Source organism: Hirundo rustica, chromosome Z, assembly GCF_015227805.2.
Source record: "Hirundo rustica isolate bHirRus1 chromosome Z, bHirRus1.pri.v3, whole genome shotgun sequence".
NCBI lineage: Eukaryota > Metazoa > Chordata > Aves > Passeriformes > Hirundinidae > Hirundo > Hirundo rustica.
Window position 1 is genome coordinate 74,811,144 of NC_053488.1, and position 22,178 is coordinate 74,833,321.

Below are 22,178 nucleotides of genomic sequence, written 5' to 3' on the forward strand. Positions count from 1 at the left end.
ATAATCACTTTATCCTGCTTCAGTGCCTAGTGAGTAGATGAGTGAATAAAAAAATAACTGCAAAAGACTAATTATCCTTGCAATTTTTAAATCAAATAATATCAACAGTGTATTTCCTGGTGAAAAAAATAAAAGAAAACCAAAAAAACCCCACAAACCAACCAACTAATGAAAACATAACACTGTCATTTAACATGACAGCTCAAAATTTCTGGTATCAGTAAAGCCTGAGAACAACTTGCAGGGAATCATAGAATGGCCTGGGTCAGAAGGGACCTTAAAGATCACCTAGCTCCAATCCCTCTACTTTGAACATGGACATCTTTCACTAGACCAGGTTACTCAGAGCTCCATCCAGCCTGCCCTTGAACACTTCCAAGGACAAGGCATCCACAGCTGCTCTGGGCAACCTGTTCCAGTGCCTCACCACCCTTACAGTAAAATATTGCTTCATCATACCTAATCTAAACCTACGCTCTTCCAGTTTGAAGCCACTCCCCTTCGCCCTGTCACAACAAGCCCTTGTTAAAAAAGTCTATTTCCATCTTTCTTGTAGGCTCCCTTCAGGTACTGGAGGGATGCAATTAGGTCGCCCTGAAGTGTTCTCTTCTCCAGGCTGAACAATCCCAATTCTCTTAGCCTTTCCTCATAGGAGAGGTGCTCCATCCTCCCAATCAACCCCGTGCTTCAGCTTGCTGGTATTTAGCCAGGCACACATGCATTAACCCTGATGGTACTGCCACTGCATTGGCACAGTGCATGAAAACATCCACTTGTTTTTAACAGAGAATATATTCTTTCTATGCGTGTATCACACTACTCAGATCCTTCCCCCCAAGTACACTTTAATGTAACAGAAACTCTGGTAATTATGGCAAAAATATGGGCAACAATTTCAGCTATCAGTCATTACTGGAGGAAAAATAAATATGGTAGAGAGGACGAAGCTGCCAAGGAAAAAATACGGGTCAACGTTCTCATCCGTGGATGGAGCTCGAAGCTCGGAGCCGCGGTTCGGGCACCTTCCTCTCCTCAGAAACGGGAGATTCCCAATGAAGCCTCGTGCGAGAATCCAGCTTCCGGATTTAGGTTGGATCACCTTCAAAAGCAACGGGGCATGTTTCAGACTCCACCAACAGGTTTCCTTCCCAGCTTCCACGGGACGCGGCCGCGCCCTTCCCCGCCAGGGCTGGGCCCGCTGTCCGCCCGCGCTCCGAGCCCGCCCTGCCCTGTGCACCCCGCGGCGGGCTCTGCCCCGGGGCGCGACACCGCGAGGGCCCCGCCGGGGCCGCCACAGCGGCGGCGTTCCTCTACCCCTTTCCGGGAGACACGGGCTCTCTCCGCCCGGACAAGGGCGGGCGCGCCTATTTGGAGCTGCTCTTCTCACCGTCTGGCTGCGCAGTCCCCCCGCCCAAGACAGCTCGTGTCCGCCCAAGACAGCTCGTGTCCGCCCGACGGAGGTACCCCGGCGGCGCCCCCAACCCCGTGGGGTTGCAAGGCAAGGCCGAGCCCCATGGCGGGGAGGAGGAGCAGGAGCAGCTGCAGCTGGGATTGGGGCCCGTCGGCACCGCCCGGCTGGCCGGGGGGGAGGAGGCGGCGGGAGGAGGAGCGGCGGCGCGGACCGCAGCGAGCTGGCGGGGCTCGGCGCGGCGGTCCCTGAAGATGGCGGCGGCGGAGCCGGGCGCTGCTCCGGGCGGCGGGGGCTGCGCGCCGGCGGGCGGCGGCTCCGTGCCCGTCCTTTTCTGTTTCTCGGTTTTCGCGCGGCCCTCCAACGTGCCTCACGGCGCCGGCTACGAGCTGCTGATCCAGAAGTTCCTCAGCCTGTACGGGGACCAGATAGACGTGCACCGCAAGTTCGTGGTGCAGCTCTTCGCCGAGGAGTGGAGCCAGTACATCGACCTGCCGAAGGGCTTCCTGGTCAACGAGCGCTGCAAGGTGCGCCTGGTCCCGCTGCAGATCCAGGTGAGAGCCGGCGGCGGGCCAGCGCCGGCCGCCACAGGTGCGTGTGAGGGCACGCAGCCCAGCCCGGCCCGTCCCGTCCCGTTCCGTCCCGCCGCGGCAGCCCCTGGCCCCTTCCGGGAGAAGCGGGGCATCCTGGAGCGGGCTGGGACCGTGGGCGCAGCCCCCACAGCCCGCGTTCCCCTTCTCTGTGTGGAAACTTTTGGTTTCCTAAGCCGGGGAGGCAGGTGCGCTTTCTGCCACACGAGGGTGGTAACTGGGCTTTGCCTTCAACTAGCCAGAACTTAGTTGGCGTCATGAATGGGAAAACAAGGGAGGTCGCTGAAGTAATCAGTGCTATCCGTTAAATCAGGCGGCTGGTGCTACCCGGCCTAACCGGAGGTAATGCTATTAGGTGGAAACTCAGAGGGTGCCGGTAAAGTGAGCTCGGTATCTTGACTTGTAGTTCGTCAGGACCTCTGTATCCCTCTTTGCCTCAAAAAGCCCTTTCTGATACACAGGCTTATAGCTTGGTAGTTCTGTAGCCACAAACTAGGAAGCCAGACTGCCAGATAGATGCAGTTACAGATGCTTTCCTGTGAAGATACTTCTATGTCCACTAGTTGGTACAAGTTGTGCTGTAATACTTCCCCTCAAAACACATTGCTTCTTCCCTTCTCCTGCATCAAAGAATTCAACTTGAAAAAACCCAACAAACCAAAACAAACCCCAGTAATAAACCCCTCATCATTGCTAGTTTTATTCAGGTTTTTTTTTAAAATTATTATTATTTATAATTAGGAAGTTTTAGTTTGCGTAGCCAACATTTCTAATAATTTGGAAAAGTGTTATCATAAAAGCTGAAACATTGCTTGTCTTCTCTTAATGTTTTCAGAAATGGCTAATTCATCCTGTTTGTAAACTCTGCTTAATCATAGTGTCTTGTACGCATAAACTCTCAAGGTGGCCTGTTTGCTTACACTGTACGTCAAGGATACCCTTAGCATCTTTTGTTTTATTATTAACTTTATGCATGGAAAGAATGGTTAAGAAGAGCAAACTAGTTTAGTAACTCATTATTAACTCTCATCATATTCAGTTTAAAACTTTTCTGTTCCTGTGTTGTAAACAGAATTTATGGGAGCCCAGTCAGAAAAATTGGAACAGTCTTTCTGACTTGCAAAAAGAGGTATGGGTGTTAATTAATGTAAGGATTTTAAAAACAGAATTATTGTATTCTGGACATATAACAGTGTTGCAGGTTAGAATTTTAGTTCTCATTTGTGCATGCAGATCACTACTCTGCAAAGACTTCCTTACAGATGCTTTCTGCACTGAAACTCTTAAGTGCGGCTCAAGCTGGACAATACATAAGTCTTGGAATAAAGGTCAGTATTGAGACAAGGAAGGATACGTCACTCCCAGGGTGCAAATGCACTAGCTTAGACTGCAGGGATTCTGCTGAACCTATATTTTATGCATTATTGCCTATTCGGTTGCCTACTTACACCAATACTGTTGCAGTTCTGTGGCAGTTGCAGCTGTTGATATGAAAAGGATGGTATTTGTGGGTTATTCCTTGATATATTTCAGCAGCTGTGAATGAGCTGAAGATATTTCAATGAGCTGAGACATCACAATGATGTCAGTCAGCTTGCCTTAAGCCAGAGACAGGTGCTCAGAGATCACTTGTTTGAGAAACATTTGGTGTGATACAGACACAGCTGTGCTTTTTAAGACCTTTAGGACTTAGTGATAGGAATATAAATTTTCTGGGTATTCATTCAGGCATTGCCACTATTATATGCCCTTTTTTCCCTCCCTTCCTCATGTTTTATCTGCAGTTACACACAACATTGATTTGTCAACTCTGTGTGTGCCGTAGTCAGCTGTATCTCTGTTTTGGATGTATGTTTCAAGAGGGACAACTTTTGCTCCCTGATGTGATTAGACTTTATATTTAGAAAGATATTTCTGGTTTAAAATTAAAATTCAGATATGTTAGCAACTGTATCCCCAGACAATAATTTCAGTGTTTTTATATTCATATGTTTTATGAAGTATATGTATGCATTTAGTTGGAGGTAACATTTTAACATTTAAGGCAGGTGGTGTCCATAATCTCTCGAATGTTACCCTTCCATTTTGATTCCTGTGCAGGTCTGTCATAGAAGGATATATTTTGATACAATAGCTCATGAAATGTCAGCATCAAATTATATATGACTGGACTGTGTCAATTTCTTGTCCCTGCAGCTGAGGGGGCCAGTAGTCTCGTGGAGAGATTGCCATATGCTGCCCTTGGAAAGCCACTCTATGAACTCAGTTCAAGGCTTGATCTGTACAGGGACGTTTGCTCTCTGGTTGTTTTTTGCCTTTGTGTCATCATCATATATATGTACATTTGCTTGGTTTCGGTGTCCTGACACGAAACAGTTGCTTAAGCTTTTGATGGCCGCTCAGTGTTAAGGCAGGCTGGTGGGCTACACTACACTGTGATGCTCTGCCTGGCTGCCGCTCCTCAACTCAAATCTCCTCAACCACAAACATGCAGTGAAGAGCGACATTTCCTCAGGAATCTCCCAACTGGAGGGACTGTATCTGCTTTTCATAAATTTTAGGTCTTTTAAGAGTCTTTAAACAGAAGACTATAATATTTATAGTTTGGGTGAGGGAATGCAGGATCACTTTAATTGCCTCTAAATACAGTTAAATAGTGCTACAAAAATTATTGTTTTCCTATAGTGTTGTAGCTGTCTTTGGAGGAAAGAAGTAAGGAAAAAGACTTTGGTGATGTCCAAAGAAAACACAGCTATATGAACATTACAGCTGTATAATAGAGAAGTTCAGGCAGCTTTCAAATATATAACCAAGACAGGCTATTTCACAGTTGCTATCATAACTTCCTGGTGACTTCTCCTCAGGAGGACTTGTTCTCTGTGTTTACAAACTAGTAAACCTTAAGGTACTGAAGCTAAAAGGGTAAAATTATTGCTGACATCATTGCATAAAGCACATCTATTTCAGGATGGTTTTTTGAGACAGGTTGGTGTCTCAGGCTTATCTTTCTTGAAAAAAACTGCTTGCAGAATGATATTCAACTGTTGCTGCATGACAAGATAAATATAACAGTTAATACGCAGATTTCACTCTGATTGCACATATCTGATATTGTTTGGATAGTCTGGAACTAGAGCTAACAGTAGCTCAGGAACCCAAATCCATTTTCTGAAGACCGGGAGAAGCCAAAGCATGAATTGCAGGGGTGGGGGTTTTAGGGTGAAATTACAAATTTTCATACATTAGTACATTCCTAAATAAATAAATTTTTTTTGAAAAGCAGCATGTGGAACCTTAAAGAAGGGGTAAAAAGGGCTGAAAATACTGAAAGAGGATTTTTTGTCCTCAAATCCAGACTCCTTGTTTGTTTATCTTTACTCTGCAGCAAGCATTTTGGTAACGTTAAATTTTGCTGAAGACTTTTGTACTACATTAGTTATATGTACATCATGTGGGGGGTTTTTTTAACTAAATCTGTCCTTTTTAAATGGTGAATTACATATAAAAGGCTGCACATTGGCTAAAGATAAATATTTATGTTTCTAAATTGAAACGCTTGTAACCTATTTTTCTCTTGAAATACATCAAACTGAATTTATTAATTTTTTTCATTTGAAAGAAAGACAGGAAAGTACAACTGAATCTTACAAATTTCCTTTAAGAAATACAGAAGAAAAGGTAGTAGCTTCTTTTTGTTGTTGTCTCTTTTATGCCATTCTTGAAATACCAAGGTCGTAACATCCTCCTGTCTGCCCTTTTATTGGGTAGCCTTGATGTGAGATTTATAAAGTCACTAGTGATGTTAAAGGGGATTATTTCTTTGCTTCCAGTTTCTTATTCATTACAAATACTGTAGTATTTGTAATGAATAAGAATCTGGAAGCAAAGAATGAAATTTCATTTTGTATGTATCATGCTTTCCTGGACTTTGAACAGGGAAAGTACCGGTAAAAAGCATATGTGAATATTTTTGTAAATCTGAACCTGTAATTATAGTACTTCATTACAATCACATTTGTGATGTGATGGTAATCAGAAGAGGTGATATAGATGTGAAAAATCACTTCTTCTTTCCTAGCTAGGTCTTTTCTAGAGTAGGATTTAAAGCTGTATGTGACTCGTGACAGCATACCTTTAAATCCTGGTCTGGACAGGGTCCTAGAGATGACTTTTTTAACTGGGTAAAAGCTGCATCAGGTTACGTGGCCATTTGATGTACCTATTCTGGTTGTGCTGCGGGTAACCTTCAGCTGGAGGACAGAAAATCCTAACTAAGAGGAATGAAGTGCAACAAATGGAAATGCTTATATGCTGTTGAGGGGATCTTCAGGTCATTTGGGTTTTGATGGGGTTTTTTAACTTTTATTATGAGTTTGAGTTGTTTGTTATTGTGACTGAGTAAATGTTATATGCACGGTTGTTTCAGGCAGGTACTGTGTGGCTGCAGTGGCTCACAATCCCTGCTCAGCCTGCCTCTTTCTGCAGTGATATCAAACAGGTGTTGATGTGCCGGCCCGGGTTTGATGTTTAGGTGTAGTTTTGCCCTCACACCAGCTCTTTGAGGTGCAGCACTGGGGAGGTCTGGATGATTTTCACTGCCAGGAGATGTGAAGTGGAGGTGTCACATGACCCTGACACAACGTTGTTGTAGAAAGGGAGGATGGCATTGAAAGCAAGTGAGTAGCAGGATTCACATGACACACTAAGGAACTAGTAAACTAAACCTTTCCTTTATACGTAGCAAATACTTACATGAATTTATTTATGGACTCTGTTAGCTACTGTTTATGAAACTTAATTGCAAACTGCTTTCTGCTGCACTCTGTCCTTCCCACATCTGCTGATCCAGGTAACACCAGCAAGTGTTGGCTCCTTGATCTTAGCAGCTATTTCTTCCAGTTTCCTCTTGTTCTGCCACAATTCAGACTGCAAGTTAATCAGAAATAAATATGAAAATCAATATATAAATTATTTGTGTTAGATTTTAAAAGCTTTTATTTAGCAAATATGCAGTTGACACAACTTTATTTTAGAGAGCTGCTGGTATGAATCTGAAGGCATAAATTAAATTGTATGAAACCAACTTGACAATAAAGACAAGCAGATGGAGTGCTTTTGCTCCAGCTTCCTGTGCTTTTTGACATAAACATATGAGATTCACTGGAAGTCTATAATAAGGATACTCCCTGGCTGGAAAGACAGTCATCTTTCTCCTACACTTCACTGTCAAATCAGAATGAAATTGAATTGTGCTCTTTAAAATGGCTTCCAAATCCACTGTTTTTAATTATTCTATTGTCCTTGATGAAACTTTGAGCAAATACTGTTTTTGCAGAAGATCCCAGGCTGGAAGGAACTGCAAGCATCTGAAAAAGCAAACTTCAGGTGTTTCAGATCAAGTTGGAGAAACAGCGTGCAAGTAAGATGCTCTTCAAATTGGAAGAAGCAATGTAGAAATAATCAGCTACACAAATAGAAGATGAGGGAGAGTTCGGGGAATGATTTATAAGTTTAAAATGCACCTCAGGAGTCCAAGTATCATCAATTATGAAAAGGGCAAAAACTGTATTGGAAAGTACAAAATAAACAGGCTTGGAAGGGCTGTGAATTGGCTGATATTTGAGGCCTTGCTAGAGCGGTGAAGTAGTATGGGCAGAGAAACACTGCTGTGATAGTAGTATTGAGTGCCTCATTCCAGACTGCTACTTGAAAACTACCCCAGGGAGGATGATGAAAATAATTTGAGTTGTAGGAAGAAATACTGGAAGCATTAGATACATTTTAGAATAAAGAGGGGGAGGGGAAGGCCCAAAGGGAGACCTAAAGGTCTGAGTCTTGAGGTCTGATAATAACTTTTCCACATGGTTATCCATGTGAAGGAGGATGGTAATGCTCTTGTGTTTCAAATTCACTGTGGACTTAACTGGAAATAACACTCTTAAATGTCAGCTAAGGAGCTGTGGATGAGAAAACACTGAATGGTAAAGGTAACAGAGCTGTGAATTGGGTTTCATAGGAGTTCTGTTGCTGATGGGTCAGACCATGTGGTTATCTGTGAAAGAGTGTGTTTGTTTGATCCTTCTGTAGGGGCAGACTATGGAGCTCCTTAAAGACTTTCCTACTCTATTGACAATTGTTCCTCTGCTAGGGTTAGTAGTGCCATCTGGTGCACTGGCAGAGGAAGGTGCATACCAGGGCAGTAGATTAACTTCACATAGGTCCATAGGCACATGGGCTGCAGTCCATGATGATCAGACAGATTGTAAAAAATTACAGAATTAGTTACATTGTAAAAGACCTGAGATTGAGTCCAACCTTGACTGAACACTGCCATGTCAATTAAATCATGGCACCAAGTTCTACATCAAAGTCTTCCTTCAATGCCTTCAGTGACAGTGACTCCACCACCTCCGTGGGCAGCCCATTCTAATATGTAATCACCCTTTCTGTGAAGAACTCCATTCTGATGTCCAACCTACACCTCTTCTGGTGCAGCTTTTAAAGTGATGAAAAGATTTAAAGGAGAAGTTAACAGTCTTTGCTTGTCATACAAATGCTAAGACAAACTGACACATTCTATGAGTAGGAACCACACTTATAAATATTGTTTATTCCAGTTATTCTATTTTTATTGCTGAGCGGTGGGAAAGTTAAATGTCACGATTGACTTTTGTGATGGTAGTAAGTGCCAGAGTTGGAGTGGGTCACAGAGGTGCTTCATGTGGTGTTGAATTGTACATTAATACTGCCCACCATCTGCTTTTTGCATTGCTCAAGCATGTAGATTGATGGTATTCAAGTGGTCCCAGGCCTCATTTATTACCTGATGTAGAGTTGCAGAAGTGTTATTTGGGGAAAAAGTCTAGTGGCTGCATTCCCTAACCCCTTGATCAAATCAACTGCTGCATTGTTGAATGCTGAAAATCTCCAAGGATGGAGATCTCTCAACTGTGGTAACCCTTTTCATTGCAGCTGTATCTTCCTGGTGAAGAAGACTTCCCTAATGCCTCTTGTGCCCATCTTCTGTTTTTCCCGTAGTATCAGTGAGCCTGTCGGGGGCTTTCTTTGAGATTCAGGTGGTTTTAGAGTCTTTTGCCCTCTGCAAAGCTCTGAGCTAAACGCAAAAAAAGAGACTGAGTCTTCAGGTCCTGATTTTTCAAGGTTGCATGCTTCGTTTATTTTTTCTTATCTTAAAATTTTCTCAGTGCCCAACAAAGAACTGTGCAGCTGCTTGGGCATCTGGTGACTCCCCAACTCCTCCTGAACAGGGCTGTCGTTATCTTTTATACTAATTGCTACGTATTCTTTATTTATCATTACTTGCCAATACCTATCACTTATACTAAACAGGTCAGTTCTACTTTGACCCAATCTCTTTAAACTGCTTTGTGCCACCGTCACTGCTGAAAATGGAGTGAGGGAAGAAGAAAGAAGAAGCGGGAGACAACGCCCCAAATCTTCCATCTTGCCCCCATTCACTTCAGTGCTAAAACCCCAAATTTACTGTTTCCTCACCCTGTGATAAGCTAAACTACTATCTTTCACACTTTTGTGGCTTGCAATCCTTCCCGCAGTGCAGGAAGCCTTTCCCATGGACTGAGATCAAAGCCAGTGTCTCTCTAGGCTCTGGGCCGGGGTCCCAGACCCCCCTGTCCAGGTTTCTGACCCTCCAGGGCAGCCAAAGGAATGCCCTAGACTCCAACATGAGCCCAGTGTTACATCATCTGCACCGTGGTTGTTGCTACATTTGCCTCTGTAACTGCTTGTATTAATTGTGTTGCTGCTTGGCTCACAAGGACTGGAGGAACTACGTTTATGAATGGTTGCTGCTTTGGCAGTAGCAGTGTGATGAATCTGAGAATTGAGGGAATTTAGCATTTACAATTGTTAGTGTACAAGGAATTTTCCCAGCAGCTTGAACATTGCATTGTTTAAGCATGGCCATTATTAAGCATGGCCTTAAGATCAACAGCATTTTGCTCTGGAGGAATGCAGTGAATCAGAGAAAGTTTTGGAACCAGTATTTATTGTATTGCATTCCCAATTCCTTTGTGGTGAGTTGGCCTTGGCTGGCCACCAGGTGCCCACCAAGCTGCTCCATCACTTGTCCTCAATAGGACAGGGTGGAGAAAAATATGACAAAGAAGCTCGTGCATCAAGATAAGGACAGAGAGGGATCACTTGCTGTAATATATGTGCTAAAGTTAATTCGTGTTATCAAATTATAAAGGGTAAATGTTAACTGTATGAATATGAATATGAGTGTCAAAGATGTGCTCAAACTAACATAGGTAAAAGTAAAATGTAGAAACCAAAAATGGAAAATTTCCTCAGCTTGGGAAGCACAGGAGGGACACGAGGAAAGTGTGGATTGGAATTACCAGAGAGGGGGCTTTGAAACTATCGCTGCCGGGAATCCCTGAAAAGAGACAAAGAACCACGGAAGACGAAGATACAAGTCCGGAGACCAAGATAATCACTTCAGATGGATATCTCTACTCGTCTCCGTCGAAATTAACATATCCACGACACACCCGGGCTCGGCCATCAACTGCATTGTTCCACCCTACCGGTCCATTCAGACTCCCGATACCGGGACTTGAATAATTAATGAAGACGCCTCGAAGAGGATAATGAAGAGGATAACGTCAGAATTTCGGACTTCACTCCGCGATCTAGTGTATAAAAAAGGGTGGCTGGAGACCAAAATTGTGAACTTGGGGGGATACCAGGCTGGCAGAAGCTGATATCCGTGTTCACCCAGCGGCGATCCCGGGCTCGACGCTGTCCTTTTAATTGTGGCTTTCTGAGACTGATATTTTGTCTCACAATAAAATTCTAAATTTTTGATACATCGAATTTGGTCTATTTATTTATAACACTTGCCAATTACCATCATAGACAAAACAGACTTGGGGGAAATTAGTTTAATATAGTGCTAATCAATAACTGAGTAGAATAATCAGTAATAAGAGCAAATGTAAAAACACCTCTTCCCCCATCCTTCCTTTCTGCCCAAGTTTAGCTCTACTCGCAACTTCTCTGTCTCCTCCTTTCAAGCAGCACAGAGGGATGGGGAATGGGATTTGTGGTCAGTTCGTAAAACTTCACTTCTGCCACTCATTCTTCTCACACTCTTCCCTTGCTCCAGAGTGGGGTCCCTCCTGTGGGAGACAGTATGTCATGAACTTCCCAAATGTGAATCCTTACCCCAGGCGGCAGTCTTTCCCTGCATACTCCAGTATGGGCTCGTCTAGAGAGTCACAGTTCCTGCGAGGAGCCTGCTTCAGTGTGGCCTTTCAGAGTCACCACTGCAGGGCTTCAAGGCTCTCCTGTGGAGTCTTCCACGGACTGCAGGTGGAATTATGTTCCACTGTGGAACCCCATGGGCTGCAGGAGCACAGCTGCCTCATCATGGTCTGCACCAGAGGCTGCAGGGGAACTTCTGCTCCAGCACCTGGGGCACCTCCTGTCCCTCTTTCTGCACTGACCTTGGTGTCTACAGGGCTGTATCTCCCACATATTCTCACCCTCTTTTCATAGCTGCTGTTGGACAGTGGGTTTTTTTACCCTTTCTTAAATACGTTAGCATAGAGTTGTCACCAGCAACACTGATGCAGCAGATTTGTCTTGGATTCAGCTGGCATTAGCGCTCTCTTGACATGAGGCTGTTTTTGGTATCTCACAAAAGCCACTCCTATATCCTCCCCTCACTACCAAAACCTTGTCATGTATACTCAATACGTGTGCACTCTTCCAAAATACATTCTTTTACAGATTTTGTAATTTTGTTTCACTTTAAAACATTACAGCCTAATGTTGCAGAAAATGAAGTGTATATAATTAATGGGTACTTCCAAGAAGCTCTTTATTCAGTTAGATTTATCTGTCTGCTGAAAAGCTCCTGAATGGATGTAATTTCTCTTGAGTTGCCTTACAACTAAATAACAGTATGTAGTTCTTTTCTTTCCCTGTAGCTTCCATATGAATCCCTCTACTTTGGTTCTACAGGTAGTGCAAGTAATTTATTTATACAAATACAAAGCACTCTCTCTAAGTATAAGAAAATTAAGTATTTGATTTATTTTTCTAATCCCCTCCCTTCTACCCTCCTTGGTAGCTTGTATGAGGGAAACTCAAGATTACTTTTGTCATTAAAATGTATCCAGTTTGGTTTCTAATATTTACAGTCTACTTTCATTCTAGCCTTTGGACTTTAATCAGAGTTGTGCTGCTAAAAGATGTCCTAGACAAATCAAATTGACTACACAGTGGAAGTATTGAAAATGTGTGTACATAGAATATTTGAAAACAAGTGGAAGTCAGAAATTATTTTTTACTTTAATTTATCCTGAGTCTATATCAGTTCCATGAGTTGTGGATTTAAAAATTCATTTGAGGAATGTAATTTTGCTTTTGGTACTTTTGGGGTTTTTTGCTATAATTTAGAATGTTCTTCTGCCCCCTTCAGAGTTCAGAAACTTCCATGTACATTTATGTTGACTTATGTTTCCCACCTAATAACTTGATTATGTATTGATGACTATACCATACTGATCAGTATCAGCTATTTGCTTGAATTTAGAAACATAACAAAATCGGGCTTGAAAAACTTTTCTCCTATTTTGACTCAAAGTGACATAAATCCATAATCTAGCAGAGGTATTGCACACTCTTCCTCATTCTGCTGCATTTCTGAAAGGATGTCTGCTGCCATGGAAAACATTACCTTTATTTCTTTTTTCAGATTACTACTTTGGGCAACCTGACACCCTCAAGCACTGTTTTTTTCTGTTGTGACATGCAAGAACGATTCCGGCCTGCCATCAAATACTTTGGTGATATTATCAGTGTGAGCCAACGGCTGGTATGTTTGCTTTCTTTTTTTCATTTTGATCACTCACTTTTTCATTTTGAACACTCACTGTAAACAATTATTTTACATATGGGCTAACGATTACTTAGTATTGGGTAATAACAATGTCTTTGTTATTATTGGAGGTTTTCTGTTTGTTTGGTTTTGGGGGGAAGAGATTGTTTGTTTGTTTGTGTTTTTTTAATGTTTTCCTCTCTATCCCCTTACAGCTCCAAGGTGCACGGCTCTTGGGAATTCCAGTTATTGTCACTGAACAGTATCCCAAAGGTCTTGGCAGCACTGTGCAAGAAATTGATTTAACAGGAGCTAAACTTGTGCTTCCCAAGACAAAATTTTCGATGGTGTTGCCAGAAGTTGAAGCAGCATTAGCAGAGATCCCTGGTGTCCGGAGTATTGTCCTCTTTGGAGTAGAAGTAAGTGCCTTGCCATTCTGATACTGGTTTATGGTAATGTCTGTTGGCCCTCAAAGGAGGCATCACTTTCTTTAATTAAGAAAACAGCTCAATTTATATTGCTTAGAGCTTAGATATCCTCTTCAGAATAAATTATTTTTGTGTTGTCTTTAATATTATCGCATAATAAAATTTGAGATGAGATACTTGTAAACTACAGGCACTTGTCTTAATCTTAACTGGCATCTAAAATGCATATTTCTACTCTTGGGGTAGAAAAATATGTAATTAGTTATGAATTCTAATTTGTGATTGTGTTGCTTTCATTTTGTAATTGTGGTTTCTCGGTGGCTTTTTTGCCTTTGATTTCTCCCCTGTAGACTCATGTCTGTATCCAGCAAACAGCATTGGAATTAATTGGTAGAGGCCTGGAAGTTCATATTGTGGCTGATGCCACTTCCTCGAGAAGTATGATGGACAGAATGTTTGCTCTTGAGGTAAGTTTCTTAGTCAAGGCTTTCTTCGCCTTGGATTGGTATGTTAAGTTCTCTGCTTATTGTAAGCTAATGAGGAATTTTTATGGACAAAGCAGTGGATAAATGTAGATTTGAGAGAAGGTGAGTGCTCTGATTCTTAAAATAGAGTTGAAAATGGAGAAGTACTGCCTTTTTTATTTTTTTTGTCCTTAAATTATGATTTAATATGCATAACCCAGTTTGGGATGTTTGGAATTTAAAAATGATTGTTTCATATGAAATAGATTACTATGTATAAACATTAGCACTTTAACATATCCCTTTATGCAGTGTTATCTCTACAGCAGAGTAAAAGTGCTATAAAGCTTTTGGCTTTGTTGTTCCAGAGTATTTATTCAGATGTTGAAATTCTTGAAGTGCAATAAAATACAGTATGTGATCCTGTTCAGATATCCTTGTACTTCCATCCTTCCTTCTGCTTTTCCTCATTCAGTGCAAATTAAATCTTAATCGCAAGACCCTGATTATAGTGAAGATTCCCCTCCCCCTTGCTTTTAGGAGCTTGGTCAAACTAAATGTTGAGAAAGTGGAGATAAATGTAACAAGATTTAAAAGCACATACAACTATGTGGTAACAAATTCATGCAAATGATTTTTTGATGGTGTACTCCTACCTTGCCTACAGGCATTGCTGTTGAAAGTCAAAACCTGATATATACATTAAGTATTGCAATTTTTGTCTCAGGCCCTAACGATTATTTGAAGTAGAAACTAATAATTACCACAGCATGTTATGCTTTTCCAAAGATTTGGGAAGACTTAATTTCTTAAAGGCTAAAGAGCAATCCTCAGTATATAGTGATTGATGAAACCTGTGACTTTCATTAAGTGGAAACCTAATGTCAACTGTCACATAGAGCATAGGGACACACACAGAATACAGGAATGACTGAAGTCATGGACTTCCCAAATCAATGTGGTGCAGCAGCAGTAGGAGACAAAACAAATATAGAAAGCCTGAAATCTGTTTGCCTTATTGTGTATGTTTTTGTACATTTATCACACTGTGTCTGTAAGCATAGAAGTTGGGCCAATGTAATTAAGGTTAAAACAGTGACTAGCTAACTTTGCTTTACTTTCTAGTCAAAAAGATATTGATCTTAAAAGTGTGATTGCTTTCAAAACCTGTAAATTTTTCAGTTTTAGGTAACTTTTTGCAATGCTTTCTCAGTAAGGAAAAGAAAACATTTTGCTGTGGTCCCTTACGTCATCAGTCATTACAATATGATTCAGCCAGCACTTGACGTGCAGTGTGGAGCCAGCAGTAACACCTTCTCTGCTGCACATGGCAGCATGTACCAACGTTGTCCACTTCTTGTGTTACAGAGCCTCATTAAAAATGCTACTGAGGGATGTGGGCTAGAGCAGGCAAGACATGGGCATGCTTGGGAGGAGGAGACCAGGAGAAATGGACGTGTATTGGGCATGTCCTTAATCCTGATGGACTGGCATTACATTTCTTGGGGAAGTGGCAATATACCAAAGTCTTGGGTAATGCTGCTTTAGTTTCACCATAGAGCTCACAGTTCCTAGTCACATTCTTTTAATGAGCGAGTCTAACATAAGTGCAGACTTCTGCAAGCTGGTGGGCTGAGATGAGTTTTATTGACTGGAGTTCCTGGACCATTTTCCTTACATTTCTGGAAAGATGAGTGTAATATTTGCCTTTTCACAGTAACACAGCCCTTCTCTACTCACAGTGACCTTTCAAGAATAATGAATGACCTTGCAGTGATAACAACTAGCTTCCTCAGCAACCCCAAATATCTCCCATCTGGTCACACTTGCCCCTTCAGTTCTTCACATTTCCCATCACATAGCATGTGTTTTGATTGTGATGAATATGCAAATATTTGAGCAGGTGCACTAGGAAGTACAATTTGACTTAATTGATAACAAAAGCTTTCATATCTGCTTGGATAACAGGTTGTCTCCACTTCTATTGTATGCTTAAAAATGACAGCAGACAACAACTTGTAGTTAAAAAAATCCTCAGAAACCAAAAAAAATCTCAAAATTTTCATTGATGAAATAACTCAGCCCAACAGTTCAAGGTTCTGACTATTCTGAATGTCTGTCCTGTCTGATGAAGATATCTTATGCCAGTGCTTGGTCTTGTATTGAGACAGCTGAGTTTGCTTCTGCTACATTTTTTTTCTGTTCTTTGTCTTTTCTGTTTGTTTCTGCGATGTGGATGCAAGATAGTATCAATACTTTCCTTCTTTTCAAAGGCAGTGTTCTAAGAAAACTTGTGGTTTACGTGGAAGTCATCCAGTATATTTAGCAAATGCATCTCTTAATTTCTGCTTATCTGAAATCTATAAAAATTATATCTAGTCCTAGAAAAGGTACAAGGCAATGCCAGCCTCTTTTGACATGTATGGTATGTTTTGCTTTTAAAGAGAAGACGTTCTCTCTTTTCAATCAACATTTTACAGAGGGCAGTTTTTTAAGGGTCTAGATTTTTTCTCATCCATACTGGTTAAAACCAAAATCTTTATATTCTTGGAGAAGCTCATATTGAAAACATTGCCATAATATTTCATATTAATTTTCCTATTTTTCTTCTTTTTTGTATGTGTGTGAGGTTTAACAAATATGGTTGTATGGAGTAGGAAAGCTGAGGAAGGTAGCTGCTTTGTTTCAGCTTAAGAATATTGCTATGCTTGTTGCTGTAATGGCAAGCAGGAAGCATTGACTTCAGTAAATCCAATGCTGTTAGTTTGTTGTTATGTAGAGTGTAGTGTATGTAGTTTACATATACTTTACTGGTTGGTCCATTGTAATTAATAACTTTCACCCATCAGTTGCTTTGTAATTTAACAGCTAGAAAGTTTGGAGCTTCTCTGCTTTAATGATTACAATAGAAACCTGTATGTGCACCTCTCTGTTCTCTGCCGTTTGCCCTTCCTTAGCTCATTCAGGATCCCATTAGATTTGGTGGAGCATGCAGCATGAGGGAGGGTAAGGTGACTTCATGAACAGTTTTACTGCCAAAGCATCTGGGATGGCTGGGAGGATGATGCGGGGCATGGGTTCATCAACCTTTGCTGAAGGTAACTTTGTTGTGTAGACAACAGCCACAATTTTAAAAGTCCAATAACTTTAAAATAAGTCCTGTGCCTTGGACTACGTAAAGCCCAAGACTTGCTGAGTTGCATACTTACAAGATCTAGCAGACCTCTTTTGATTTTGCTTTCTCTGCAGCTATACATTTTATCCTGTAGTTTGTGAAATCTGACTCTGGAGTTACTGTCTGTAGTGAAACATCATTTAAAAAGAGCTGCTGTTGTGCCAGTATGATTTATAATGTGTGTAGAGGAGATTTTCCTTCTTTCTCCAGAGATTGTTGCTACTGTTGCACTCTGTAGTCCAAAAGCTGAAGGAGTGGTGCATAACAAGGACTGAAAGCTTAATGCTGTTAGGTTGGACCTCACTACTTTATTTTTCCTCAGGCCTTTCATCTGCATGAGGGTGAAGAAAACTGTCCTCTGGGTTATGCGGGGGGAAGGAGTTGTTATTAAAATGTGTGGGGCTGCTGCCTATTAAATCTGGCTTGGGGAAAGAATCCAGTTCAAGTAGAAAGCCTCATTTGTAATCCAGGGCAGCCTTTTGCCATAGGAAAGTCTAAACACAGTCAGTTTTCATCCTAGCTTTATAAATTGTACCACTAAGAAATGCTGGAATGGAATTGGCAGTACTTTTGTTAATAGGAGATGCTTTTTTAAATGCTGTCTGTCTTTTCTTTCAAAATTCACTCATTCACATTAGCAAATACATTACATGGTTTCCTCTCTGCTCTTTTATTTTTCAGCGTCTTGCACGTACTGGAATTATAGTTACTACTAGTGAAGCGATATTGCTGCAGCTGGTAGCTGATAAAGAACATCCAAAATTCAAAGAAATTCAAAATCTCATTAAGGCAAGTGCCCCTGAGTCTGGGCTCCTTTCCAAAGTTTAAAGCAGGCACGGAGGAAGCAGATCTCACTGTCTTCTTTAAAGAGGAAGAAAAGCTATAAGCGCACATGTACACCTTTTTTGCTCAAAGTTTGGTGGGAGTGTAAAAACAAAAAATTGACATACTTGTGCTTGCCTTAGCAAAATTGTCTGGTTATGTGTCTGGGTGCCAGTGTGCTCTGTTTAGTTACAGCTGTCAGATATTTCAGATACCACAGGACCCTTTTGTTGTCAAATTTCTTTATTTAAAAAAATAAATTACAGAGGTATCTGCTAGTCCATACTGTGCACTGATTGTAACAGCTCAAGAAAAAGCATATTTCTGTGACACCTCTTGATTGTGTGCTTTGCAAGTGTTCTTGTGTAATGTCTTGCTTTACTTTTGTATTAATATAAGATAATTACTTATTGGATAAATGTGGTGTGGTGCGCTTTAATGTTCTGCATAAATGAAGTATTTTATTAGGGCATAAATTAAAACTTAAGTAAGATATATGACCTATATGTATGCTTTTGTTCTCTAGGATAAAATTTATGCACTTTGCTTCATAGACAGGACACGTAAATCAAGCAGAGCTGATGTTTGATTGCCGTAGGTAGTTGAAGTCTAAATCATGACTTTTGATTTTACCGAAATTGACTGCCCAAGGCTCTACTTTACTTAAGTGTGTGCAAACAGAAGACTGTTGTGTAGTGAGTTCTTTTTTAAGCAACAGGTTTAAACTATTCAGAACTTGAGAATATTACCAAAGCTTTAAATTGGAAATGCTAAGGATGTTTAATAGTGAAAACTTTCAGGCTCAAGTGCTAAATCTACTAATACGTTAATATTTATTTTGCTTTGTTTTACCCCCAGTTTAGTTAGATTGAATAATTGTATCCAATTTACTCAAGAGGGCTCTGAAAGAAGGCTTAGCTGCTCTGGTGTTTGTGCTTTTTTTGTGGGCTATAGTTGGGTGGAGTTCTAATAGAATCTAAAAATAGATCTAAAAACATTCTTCAGAAAAATAGCATCTTTAACATAATGATATATATTTTTTCTATCTAGAACTAATCTTTTAACATGTGATTGTTCATAAAGGCACTTCCTTCATGTTCTAGGGGATTAAATAATGTTGTATAAAGTTTACAGCGTGCCTGAGACATTTATTTTTTTAAGAGTACTAGAAGATGTCATACTAAACACTGATCTTTTTGGTAGAAAAGCTGTTAAAACTACATGTATTGTTTCAAATTGCTTATCTTCCCCACAAGATGGCTCTAAAAGAATTGTTTCATAAATAAAAATAGTTACAATTGTTTCATATAACCTTTATATGTTCAAAACAAATAAAGAGTTAACATTTGCTGTCTCTCTTTTGCTTGTGATATTTATTGTAGAGCAAATCCTGAAAGCCGTGTTTGCCATGGACCTTATTCTAGTTTGTACAGCTGTGGAAGTTGTATGGATGTCATGGGAATTTTGTGTAAAGATCAAGGGTGGATAATGTCGAATGATTCTTGTCTTCTGCATCTAGTTACAGTGTTATTTAACACTCTAGAATATGAAGAATGAACATTATGCTTCAAGCTGGAGGCTGGGATGCAAGTTGTGTTAAGAACTCTTATCCTGTATCATTGACCTATTTTTAACCTTCTTTTCTATTATATTAATTGTGTTTCTTAGCAACATGAAGTTCTGCTAAGAAACTTTCTTAGAGAAAGTTTCTGCTAAAAAATTAGAGTATTTTTGTGCACAGCTGTTATATAATTCGACAGCTGTGCACAAAAATACTATAAATGTCTTATGAAATGGGTTTATTGCTTTCTTACCTTTATGTGTTGATAGTACCAAAAGACAGTAATTGAAGGAAAAACTGGCATTTTTTCACATGTTTATTTTTGGAACAATATCAGTTGCCTCAAAATCAAATGCATGGATTTTTAAAAGGTAATGGTATTGGTTATTAAATTTTGCCATTTTCATAGAAAAGTAAGTTGAAGGACAGGTGTCACATTTTCCTTTACATTCCTCTTTTTCCAAAAGAGGAAGCAGTGGGTGGCAAGATGTCAGAAAAGAAGAAGCTACAAAATACTCTCTGTGATGATTCTGATCGTTTTATTCCTTCAATTTTGCATCACCTTCTGTGGCACACTAAATTTTTGTCAAGATCCTTAATTTGTGGGCTTTTTTCCCATAAGCTTAAATTAAAAGAATTCAGATATACCCAGTGTTATCGTATAAAACTGAGCTCTTAGATGTGAATTTAGGGGTGACATTCCTCTTTTGTTAGATAGATGCATTATTCAGTGTTCATGGGTAATTCAGATGAGATTTTAAGAGTGTTTATTTAAAGCGAAAAAGAAGTTGCCATATTTTTCTTATGTTAAGTAAGTTTATTCACAGGACATAATTTCCTTTGCTTCTTCATTGCTCTCACTCATCTATATTTTCTGTTCTCTGGCAAGTGGGTGTTCCAATGCAGTAGAATAGCAGAAATTAGGGGTTTGAGAAGAGGTTTGTGGGCTATTGCATTATCTAGAGTAGGTACTGTTTTGTCCTGAAAGGATAGGAAATAAATTAGTGAAATAACATGGAGGAGGATTGCTTAAGTGTATACTCAGCTGATTGTGAAGAAGCTCGCTGTCAAACTTTCCTTTATTTGAAGACTTCACCACAGCTATGGCTAAGCAGTATATTTCTCACCTGCTCTAGGTGGCTTCAGCATAATTTCTCTTTTCTTGGGGTAGTAGAAAGACACTTCTTGATGGAGAAAAGTGGTTTATTTTCTCTTGTAGGAGTTCTGGTTCTGTTCAAGGTTGCTAATACATTGTTTACCTCAGTGCAGTAGCTGATACATGAAGGCTGCACTAGGTATCGTAAGATATGTGTGTGATTAGTTTTAAACTGCTAAATCCTTACAAAGTAGAGTATTTTTTTCTTATTAGGACCATTTAGGTTTTGAGTTTAAAATGTGGCCCTGTTTATTCACAGAACCATGGTCCTTTTATTATTTTCCCACAGGCATGATAATTTTGTATGAACTAAAGCAAGTAGGTTTTCCAGTAACTTTTGCAGAACCTGAAAACAGAGAATGAGTATCAGCTATTGAGAGCCAGTGTTTTCTATTATGGCTGAAGAAATTATGCTGTAGGACTGTTTCACCATAATTTTTACACTTGCCTGTCAGTAGCTCTCTGGCACAAGTTCACTTAAATCATGCTGCTTATTGCATTTATGTTCCATTAGACATAGGAAACCTTCTCTCAACCCCATGGCCTCCCCTCATATTTATTACTTTATCTGAACAATTACGTTAAGCTTTTGGGAAAGAAGAATTCAGATCAGACATTTTCTGCTGATACAGGTTGTTTTTTCTCTTGTGTAAGAGATGAAGGCTGGATATTTTGTTGCTTTAATTGCGATTCTAAAGTAATTACTGGACCTCTGGAGCCCTGAAGAATGCCAAATTATGTTAAATATCATAAAGGCTTTTCCTGTGGTAAAGGGTGATGTTGACTACTGATGCTTTGTAGACCACTTGTTCTTCAGAGTATTTTTTTACCGCTCTAAGTGATAATGGCAGAAATGGCAGTGATTTCAAGAATCTGATGTTTGGGTGTATTTTTGCTTGCTGGACAAATTAGAGACAAAATGTACTGAATAGGTACAGCAGATATCCTTCAGATAGGTTTGGAAAATCTGGTATGCAAATGGACTTGCAGAAAATCCATGAAAAGAAGTTCTGTTTTGATTGCCCAGTGCCATTTCGATCTTAGTAATTGGAATACTTTCCTCAAGTTGTTGTTAGCCATTTCCGTAATCTCAAGTAGTACTTCCGGTATAGCAGAGAATGCAACTGATGATACGTGCTGCTCCACCTAGTTGCAACTCTGCATATACATAAATATATACCCCAAAGTGTGGGGTCTGGTCTTTCATTACTCATTTGAATTGCATAACTTAGTTTCCCATATGAGATAAAGGGATATTTGCAAAGGACTGCTGTGAATAGAGGGAAATTATTAAGTATTAGCATGCTTAGGTCAGCTTAATAGACTTACAAAAACCGTCAGAGTTGGCAGCTCTCCTGCTACTGACAGCATTAGGCTTTACTTAAATGAAACCCATTTGTCTGCTCAAGAGAGGAGATTGAGCAAACAAATGAAGAGAGCAGTTAACAGAGAATAGATGGTGAAGTGCAAAGAGAAAATGAGAAAAAGTTTTCTAATTATTACTGATTTTCCTTTTTTTTTTTTTTAATAATTATGTTAGGAAGCTGGAACATTGTTAATAGAGTTTCATACCTTAACTTTCAAGAACTGAGTAGGTCACAGCAGTCATTGCATTTATCTTGCTGTGCCCTTTGTTTTCTTCCTGTTCTGATTTTACCTTGTTTCCAACATAACTGTCCAAAAAACAGACTCTACTAAGCTTAT

General features: G+C 40.2%; 1 protein-coding gene across 1 annotated transcript; it reads left to right on the plus strand.

The window, feature by feature from the left end:
- The first annotated feature begins 1,655 nt into the window (after positions 1-1,655).
- ISOC1 (isochorismatase domain containing 1) lies at positions 1,656-19,049 on the plus strand. Its single transcript, XM_040091193.2, has 5 exons — positions 1,656-1,962; positions 12,746-12,865; positions 13,084-13,287; positions 13,647-13,763; positions 17,617-19,049. The coding sequence occupies exons 1-5, from the start codon at positions 1,663-1,665 to the stop codon at positions 17,761-17,763; spliced, it is 888 nt and encodes a 295-aa protein (XP_039947127.1). The 5' UTR covers positions 1,656-1,662; the 3' UTR covers positions 17,764-19,049.
- Positions 19,050-22,178: the final 3,129 nt, after the last annotated feature.